The sequence below is a fragment of the Narcine bancroftii genome, chromosome 8 (genome assembly GCF_036971445.1).
Source record: "Narcine bancroftii isolate sNarBan1 chromosome 8, sNarBan1.hap1, whole genome shotgun sequence".
Lineage (NCBI taxonomy): Eukaryota > Metazoa > Chordata > Chondrichthyes > Torpediniformes > Narcinidae > Narcine > Narcine bancroftii.
Window position 1 is genome coordinate 59156827 of NC_091476.1, and position 9798 is coordinate 59166624.

Genomic DNA, 9798 nt, shown 5'->3' on the forward strand with positions numbered 1-9798 from the left:
GATAAATAAAGGGGACTTGACTTAAAGGTGGTCGCACAGATCCGAGGGGTGAAACCACAATGTTGAGGCAGAAATAACTCCTTCTGTTACAGGCGAGTTTCCTGAAGTTTGAAGGCGACGAGACGCAGAAGGAAGGTGGATTGTTGCCCCTCGAACTTGCCCTGTAACCAGGCAGGTCGGAGTAGAATGAGGTGGGGGCTAAACTGCAGAGCGATCAGAAGGTCGGGGTGGCCCGTATTGGGGGGTTTCCACCGGCTGCCGTTGTCTAACGGGGACGAGGTCTGGTTTGACCCAGGAGAGGAGGCGGGCGTTATTTCTTCCCAGCCGGGCTGTAGGACCGCTCTCGACCTCAGCTCCAAACAGTTAAGCTTCCCGTCAGCTCCACGTCTCCTTCTCGGAAACGGGTTCTCTCCGCTTTCGCTTTCACTTGGCTCCGTTTCGATTATCGTTCCCACAGCGACTGAACCCGAGTGGGACCGTCCTTATCCCGACGAGAAGAGCCGCTTCTCAGCCTCCCTGATCCCTGAGCGGAGTGGGTAAGACGGGGAGGGCTCGCCGCTTACTCCGACCCCTCTCCCATGTCGGCTCCGTTCGCCCATGGGTCGGCGGCTTTCACAGACTGGCGGGAGAGGGAGGGGGAGGGGAAATTAAGGGGAGAGTGAGGGAGGGGGAATTAAGGGGAGAGTGAGGGAGGGGAAGAGAGGGGGAGGGGAGGAGAGGCGGGGAGAGAGGAAGAGAGGGGGAGGAGAGGCGGGGAGAGGAGGGGTGGGGGAGAGGAGAAGAGGAGGAGGGGATGGGTGGAGAGGAGGAGATTGTGAAGGGGAGGAGAGAGGGAAGGGGATGGGTGGAGCGGAGGAGGGGTGTGTGGAGAGGAGGTGGAGGAGAGAGGGAGGAGAGGAGAGAGGGAGGTGGAGGAGGAGAGGCGAGAGGGAGGTGGAGGAGAGAGTGGGTTGAGGAGGAGGGAGATGAGAGGGGGACAGGGAGAGGTGAGGGTGAGAAGGGGAGGGGGCGAGGAGAGGGGCAGGGCGATCGGTGGAGGGGAAGAGGAGTGGGGGTAGGGGAGGAAAGAGGGGAGGGGTGGGGGAGAAGAGAGGGGGTCATTGGGGAGAGGGAGGTAGGGGAGAGGAGACGGGAAGAGGAGAGGAGATGTGGGAGGGGAGTGGAGATGTAGGTGGGGAGAGGTGAGGAGAGGAGACAGGGAGAGGAGAGGGGAAGGGGAGGAGTGGGGAAGAAGGGGTAAGGAGAGGAGAAGGAGGAGGGTAGTAAAGATAAGAGCGTGGGGGAGGAGATGAGAGGGAGGGGTAGAGAGAGGGGAAGGGAGAGGGGAAAGGAAAGAGGAGTGGAGGAGAGGAGAAGGGGTGGGGTGTGGGGCAGGGAGGGTGGTGAGGCAAAATGGAAGGATGGAGGGGGTGAGGTGGAGAGGGGGTGGGGAGAGGGGAGTGGATAGGCGAGGTGTTGAGGTGGATGGGGAGGGGGTGGGGAGGGTGAGGTTGGGAAATGGGTAGTGGATGAGGTGGGGAGGGTGGGAGGGGAGTGGAGAGGAGAGGGGGTGAGGTGGATGGGGAGAGGAGGGGGTGAGGTGTGGGATTGGGTGGAGGGTGAGGTGGGGAGAGAGGGAGGGGAGTGGAGAGGAGAGGGGTTGAGATGGACAAGGGAGGAGCGGGGAGGGTGGACAGGGATGATGGGGATGGGGAGTGGATGAGGCGGAGAGGGTGGGAGGCGAGTGGAGAGAGTGAGAAGGTAGTGGAGAGGGTAAAGGAGATTGGGAGGGGGTCTGCTCTGCTCGTCACTCTGGCTGGCCTGCAGGGATGTTCTGTGTCTCTCCTCTTCACCATGTCTGGGTCTGGTTTGTATGCTGATTGAACCCAGGTTTGGGGACATGTTAACACCCCCTCATCCCACTTCCACCCAATTCCCTGAGCTTCCTGGATGTCACCCACTCTCCTCCCCCCCCCCCCCCATATGTGGCTCCAGGACTGCCCTCTGGGTTGGCCAAACAACATTGTTCTCTGTGGATGTAGAGAGAGATAAGGAGTGTTGACACCCGCATCTCCCACAACTCCCAACAATATATTTCTCGTGTGGAAACATGCCAACTATATTAACATCTGTTGTTAATATTTACACAGCACAAAAGAAAGGTCCTAGCATTGATCCTTCTGGGACACGACCAGTCACAGACGCTACTCACAATAACGTCACTCCATAATGACCATCTGTTTTCTGTCATCTCGCTAATTATCAATCCAACCCACCAAGGGTATGGATCCCAATCACCTTAATTGTCTTGACCACGCGACCACGAGGACCTGTGTTGACCAATTTGCCAAAGTAAATGTGGACATTTACTGCCCATCCCTCATTAATCATCTGTGTCACCTCCTCCATAAACTCTATTGTGTACAGGACGTGACCACCCTGGCAGAGCCATGCTATCACAAATAATTATATGGTTCTACAGATGTGAGTCCATCCTGTCACCAAGAATCTTCTCCCATAAATGCATTAGCATTGACGTAAGACTCAAGGGCCAACAATTGGCGGCATGGTTAGCACAGCAGTTAGTGCAACACTATTTCTGCGCCAGTGAACTGGGATCAAATCGGCACTCTCCAAAAATCTGTGGCATTTGTAGATTAATTGGTGTATTTGGATGGCACGGGGGATTGTGGGCTGGAAGGGCCTGTTACTGGTAGTTAGAGAGGCCAAAAAGATCTGGGTCAAGGTTCCAGCGATCTCCTCCACTGCCAATATCAGTTACAAGTTGGATTCCATCTGGTACTGGAAAGATCCACAATAATGTTATTTAAAAGATTCAGCACAACCCTCCTCTTGTGTATATAAAATGCTTTGGAGCCCACAACGTAAGAGAGATGGGATGGAGAGAGAAAGATGGGATGGAGAGAGAGAGAGAGAGATGGGATGGAGAAAGAGATGGATCAGAGAGAGAAAGATGGGATGGAGAGAGAGAGATGGGACGGAGAAAGATATGGGATGGAGAGAGAGAGAGATGGGTCAGAGAGAATGGATGGGAGGGAGAAAGAGATGGGATGGAGAGAGATGTGGGGAGAGAGTGGGAGATGGAGGGAGGGAGAGAAGGGGGTGGGAGATGGGGAATGAGAGAAAGATGAGGGTGAGAGATGGGGAGAGAGAAGGCAAAGGAGAGAAAAGGGGGAGCAGGAGAGACATGGGATGAGAGATGGGGATAAGAGAGAGACAGGGAGAGAGATATGTGGGAGGGGAGTGAAAGATGGGGGAGTGAGAGATGGGGAGAGAGATGGAAGAGTGAGAGACGGGAGTGAGAGATGGGGAGAAAGAATGGAGATGGGGAGGGAGAGAGATTGGAGGGAGAGAGGAGGGAAAGGAGCAAGAGAGGGGTGGGAGGGTGAGAGTGAAAAAGGGGAGGATGAGAGTGGGAAAGGGAAGGGAGAGGGGAGGGAGAAAAAAGGGGGATTTGGGAGAGACGGGATGAGAGAGAGAGACAGAATGAGAGAGAGATGGGGTGATAAAAAGTGGAGAGGGAGAGAGATGTGAGGATGGGAGAGAGGAGGAAAGGGAGCAAGAGAGGGGTGGGAGGGTGAGAGTGAAAAAAGGGGAGGATGAGAGAAAGGGGGGAGGGAGATGGGGAGAGAAGGGGGAGTGGAAGAGTCGGGCTGAGAGAGAGATGGGGTGAGAAAGAGGGAGAGAGGTGGGAGAGAGTTTGGAGCGAGGGAGATGTGAGGGTGAGAAAGAGATGGGTGGGAGAGAGGAGAGAAAGGGAGCAAGAGAGGGGTGGGAGGGTGAGAGAGCAAAAAGAGGGGAGGATGAGAGGGAAGGTAGATGGGGGTGAGGGAGAGGGTGAGAGGAGGAGGGGGAAGGGAAAGTGTGGGATGGAGGGATAGAGAAAGGGAAAAGGGTTAAAGAGAGGGAAAAAGGAGAGAAGGGTGGGAGGGAGAGTGAGAATGAGGAGAGAGAGAGGGAGATGAAACATAGAACACAACAGCTCTGTCCAAGCCCTTTGGCCCTCAGTGTTGTGCTGACCCATATATTCCTCAAGAAAACTACTAAACCCTCCCAACCCATAATCCTCTTTTTCTTCCATCCATATGACTGTCTCTTAAATGCCCCTCAAGTTTTAGCCTCCACCCTCCCTCTCTCCCCACCTCTCTCCCCACCTCACCCTCCAGAGCATGACATTCCAAGCCTCTGTATTAATAAAAACCTACCCCTGATGTCTCCCCTAAACTTCCATCCCTTCACTTTGTACAGATGTCCTCTGGTGTTTGTTGATCCTGCCCTTGGAAACAGGTACTGGCCATCCACCCTATCTTTGCCTCTCATAATCTTGTAGATCTCTATCAAGTCTCAACTCATCCTTCTACGTACCAAAGAGAAAAGTCCCAGCTCTCCTAACCTTGCCTCACATGACTTCTTTCCCAATCCAGGCAACATCCTGGTAAATCACCTCTGTACCCTCTCCATAGCTTCCATATCCTTCCTATAATGAAGGGACCAAACTGATCACAGTTTGTAGAGTTGTAACAAGATCTCTCGACTCCTGAAATCTATCCCCCTATTAATGAAGCCCAGCATCTCATAGACCTTCTTAACAATCCTATCAACCTGTGCGGTGACCTTGAGGGATGTATGGATTTGAACTCCAAGGTCCCTCTGTTAATCCACACTTTTAAATGACCAACCTTAACCCTGTTCTCAGCCTTCTGGTTTGTCCTTCCAAAATGCATTACCTCACACCTTCAATTCCATCCACAACTCCTCCAACCTTACTGACCCTTCATCCAGGTCATTTATAAAAATCACAAAGAGAGCAGTCCCAGACAAACCCGTACAGCCACTCCATTAGTTGCCAACCTCCAGGCAGAATACTTTCCTTCCACTGCTACTCTCTGTTTTCTTCCAACAAGCCATTTTTTTTTATCCACTGATCCCATACCTCATGACTTTCTGGATTAGTCTCCCATGGGAGACTGTAAAGGTTGAAACCTTGTGTTTTTCATTCTTAGTTAATTTGGTGCCTGTCTCTTTAAGAAAATATTTTTTGTAGTGTTATCATAGTGACTATGATGTAATATCCACCCAAACTAACCATCTCATTTCTACAACATGTGAAGGAAGCGGGAGCACAAGAAATGTTTCTTTAAGTTTGATTCTCTATAATATTTTTGTGTTTTATAGCAGTCTAGCTATTGCTTTTGTTATGACAACTTTTAAGTAATTAGAGTGTAAAGGACTATCTTTATACAGCAATGGTTCCCAACCTTTTTTATGCCCCGCTCCCCTAAAAAATTTTAATATGTTCTCGCACCCCTTAAAGTAATCATTTATTTAAGAATAAAGGTGAAGGTGACCAAACCAAATTTGTATAATCAATTTTTAATAATATATAAACAAAAATGAAACCTATGAAAAAGAAAAAATATTACAACAAATTAAAAGTTGCAAAAACCCTACAAAAAAATTAAATTTTCATCTATTTTAAATGTCCCGATTAAAATAAAAGTTATAAGGCAATGCCATTTAAAAGGAAACAGCGCATCGAAATGCGCTAAAATTTATAGAGAATCTCATTCTATTGAATAGAGAAAAAAAGAGGACATCCCATCATTAAATTGGACTTTTTAAAAAAGTGATATTTTTATCTTGAATATATAGGACAGTACCCTTAATATAAACAAAAAAACTGAAATTTTATCTCGCACCCCCTGGAATGCTATCTCGCACCCCCTGGTTGGGAAACCCTGTTATACAGTAAATGCATTGTTATTCACCAATATGAAGGTCTTGTGGCAAAGGTATGTGAAATATTTATCCTTTCTATCAAATAATTAAAACTACATAAAGTAACAGCCACAAAGTTTGATTTGTTGGATTAAAGAGATGGGAAATTTGGGTTATTGCAGCTCACACTTTGGAAGATGGTATCTTGAAATTAGAATATATTAGAAAAGGAAAGTGTTGTCTATTGGGACCTTGTCAAATACTCCCTAAAATCCATGTCGACCACATCTACCACCCTACCCCCATCAATTTATTTTGTTACCTCCTCAAAAAGCTAAATTAGACTCATGAGGCATGACCTTTCCTTCACAAAGCCATGCTGACTATCCTTGAGTAGGCTGGACTATCGTTAAAAATCCTCTCCAATAGTTTGCACACCACTGACATAAGACCCACCGGTCTATAATTCCCAGGATTCTCTCTATTACCTTTTTTAAACAAGGGGACGATATTTGCTGTTCTCCAATCCTCCAGCACCTCGCCTGTGGCCAAAGGGGATTCAAAAATCATAGCTACTGCCCCAGCTATGTCTCCTCTCACTTCCCACAGCAGCCTGGGGTATATCGTATCCGGCCCTGGGGGCATATCGATCTTGATGTTTTTAAGAAGATCCAACACTTCATCTTCCTTAATTTACACATTGTCCAGCAAACAGGCCTGTTCAATTTTGACCTCACCCTGTGAATATTGAATTAAAGTATTCATTTAGGACCTCCACAACCTCCAGAAGACAGCTATATAAATGCAACAGTTTCTCTATGCCACCTCCATGCCCACACTCGATCTCCCCATGTCCAGGCACATGTTGCTTCCTTTATTCTTTAGTGGCCCCACCTTCATTCTCATCCTTTTGTTCTTTACATACACATAGAACACCTTGGGGTTCTCCTTAATCCTACATGCCAGGGCCTTCTCATGTTCCCTTTGAGCTCTCCTAAGTCCTTTTTTAAGATCCTTCTTGGCTACCGTATACTTCTCATGAGCCCTTCCTGTTTCCTATGTGTAACATATACTTACTTCTTCCTCTGGACAAGTTTCCTCACGTGTTTCATCAGCCATGGTTCCCTTTCCTACCATCTTTTCCTTGAACCCAGCACAAGAGGTCCCTAAACTTTCTCCACGTTAATTCCATACTTTCACCATTGAACATCTGTTTCTAATTTACTCTCAGATGGGAGAGAGAGTGAGGGACGGGGGAGTGAGAGGAAGAGAGAGAGAGAGATGGGAAAGAGGGATGGGTGTGGGGATGGGTGGGGGGGATGGGAGGGAGAGAGAGTGAATGAATTAGCAAATTCAAGTGGTCTGACAGTTAAATTCCTTAAGAATTACCCTGGGAATGTTGGCTCCCTGCTGTCTGTGCACAATGTGCACAAAATGATATTTATTTCTTGCATGTCGCTACTGCTGCATCCCAGAAAAAATCCTCACTGTTAGTGACACCCTTGGGGCATCCAGAAAACTGCTATATAAATGCAACAGTTTCTCTATGCCACCTCCATGCCCACACTCGATCTCCCCTTTCACTCCACACACTGTCTGAGGTTGGGATAACACGGCCCTCAGCAGATAACACTTCGACTGTTCCCAATCCCCTTGACATTTGAGGATTTGTGTTCCAGGGATATCATGGCCCCATCTGTCATGTCCAAGTACTTCAATGAAGCAGAGGGGAGAAGCCTGCAGTCCAGGTACAGGTGTGGTGAAGTGGATTCCACCATCCTTCAGATGAAGGAGAAGACAGAGCATTTACCCAATGTGCCGATTCACATTGCAGTGTTGGGTGATGTGGGTTCCGGGAAATCCACCTTCATCAACGCCATAAGGGGCCTCCGCAGTGATGATCCCATGGCTGCTCCAATTGGGATTGACGAAGCCAGCATGGGTCCAACCAGATACTCCTACCCATCCCTGCCCAATGTTCTGCTCTGGGACCTCCCTGGAGCCAACTCCGCTGGGTTTGATATGAACCGTTACCTGAAACAGGTGCAGTTCGAAGGCTATGACTTTTACATCATTGTGTCCCAGTCTCGGTTCAGAGAGTACGACGGTGTCTTTTCCAAAAAGATTCAGGAGCAGAAGAAAGGCTTCTACTACATCCGCTCCAAAATCGACAATGACACCTATTCCATGCAGATGCAAGGCATTGAGTTCAGTGAAGGGGAGAGGCAAATTCACCAGGATAGTTACAACAACTTCCAAAGTCTCGGAGTTAAACCATCAGCTATTTTCCTGATCTCCAGTTTGGAGGTGGACAAATACGATTTTCCCAAATTAAAGTCTGCCCTTGCCACTGATCTCCAGAGCATCAAATTAAATGCCTTCTCACTCAGAGTCCCAAATATGTTTCGGGAAATTCAAGAACCCAAACGCAGAAAGCTGATGAAGAGACTCTCGCTGTTGACCTTTCTCTCTGCGCTGTTGGGCGCTGTGCGTGTGTCAGGTTTCCCTCTCCTCACAGTCATTGGCTGCACTGTTACTGGGTGGATTTATCTCCGGAGACAGGTGTGTGTCAGTGATCGGGAGCTGCACCGGTTGAGCAACAGAGTCGGCAAATCCTTCCTGTTTCTGGAAGATGCAATGCGACATCGATCGTCACTCAAATTTGTTTCCCTGGTTCCCAAGGCATTTCTGGGATCTCTCATTATGAGCTGTACAGTTGATGGCTTCACACACAGCCTCCCTCCTGTGGCATTCTCTGTCTGTGGGTCAGTGACCTCCTTTGTCTTCACCTTCCTTCTTCTGAAGGATTCACTGAATGGCCGGTTGCAATCTGAACAAAACCTGGCCAAACGAGCAATTCAACCAGACTGGGGTGACCACCCTTAGGCAGCACATCTCTCAGTGGTCCCCAGAGTTGCTTGGTCAAGATATTCCCCTTTCAGCTGCTAAGATTTGGAGTGGGTCTCACTCACTCAGTGGTGGACCATCCAATAGAAAGAATCAAAGTATAAATGTAGTTGAGAGTAAATCTTTGAGACTTTCATTGCTTGCTTCCTGTCACCCTCGACAACAGTGCCTCTTTGCTTGACCCTTCCAGAATCATTTGCAGAAGCCACATGGTGCGATTTCTCTCCTAAGTGAGCACAGTGGGATCCTGTTCCGCGGTAGAACACTCTGTCCCCTTTAATTCAAAGTGATGACATTTGAGCTATTCAATGTTTGAAATAAACTTGCATTTAATTCTTGGTTCCAGTGTTGTTATCCTTGGACCTGAACCTCTGTTCACCCTGTTCAACTATCCTGATCCATTCCCCAGGAACAGTGGGGAATGTGAGAAAACCCCGCTCCCATCTGGAAGGGAATTGACACTGTATCGTCTACGTTTAGGGCCAGATGTTCAGGTTTATCATTTTCTGATGACCAACCTGACCAAACACCCACACAAACACACACACACACACACACACACACACACACACCCACAAACACATGCACACACATACGTGCTCGTGCACGCACACACACACACACGTGCTCATGCACACATACACACATCCACACAAACACATCCACACACATGCCCATACACATACATGCACACATACATGCACACACACATACGCACACACGCACAAACACCCATGCACACATACACACCCCCACAAACACATACACACACACACATACGTGCTCGCGCACACACACACACACACACACATGCTCGCACAACACAAAAAAATCACATACAAACATAAAAATATAATATAAAATAAATATGAGCAAATATTCTGAATAATTTCCTTACTTCCTTTAATAAGAGACCCAAGGTTGCAGGATGCCTTTCATTAGTCACCCAGCCAGTGGGATGAATCCATTTCCGAGCCCGACGGGCCTGATGGTCGTGGGTCAAAGATACAGTGTGGTGGATGGTAGGGATCGTCAAATTATTTGCGTCTGTTTAATCAACACTTCCGGCACAGTTAGCGTAACACTGTTACAGTACCAGATCAGGGTTTGAATCTGGCGGTATCTGTAAGGAGTTTGTGCATTCTCCCTATGTCTGCATAGGTTTCCTTTTGG

General features: G+C 48.4%; 1 protein-coding gene across 1 annotated transcript; it reads left to right on the top strand.

The window, feature by feature from the left end:
• Positions 1-186: 186 nt before the first annotated feature.
• On the top strand, positions 187-8964 carry LOC138742021 (interferon-inducible GTPase 1-like). Its single transcript, XM_069896214.1, has 3 exons — positions 187-536; positions 4249-4287; positions 7398-8964. Exons 1-3 carry the CDS (start codon positions 187-189, stop codon positions 8602-8604), a joined length of 1596 nt encoding a protein of 531 aa, XP_069752315.1. The 3' UTR covers positions 8605-8964.
• Positions 8965-9798: the final 834 nt, after the last annotated feature.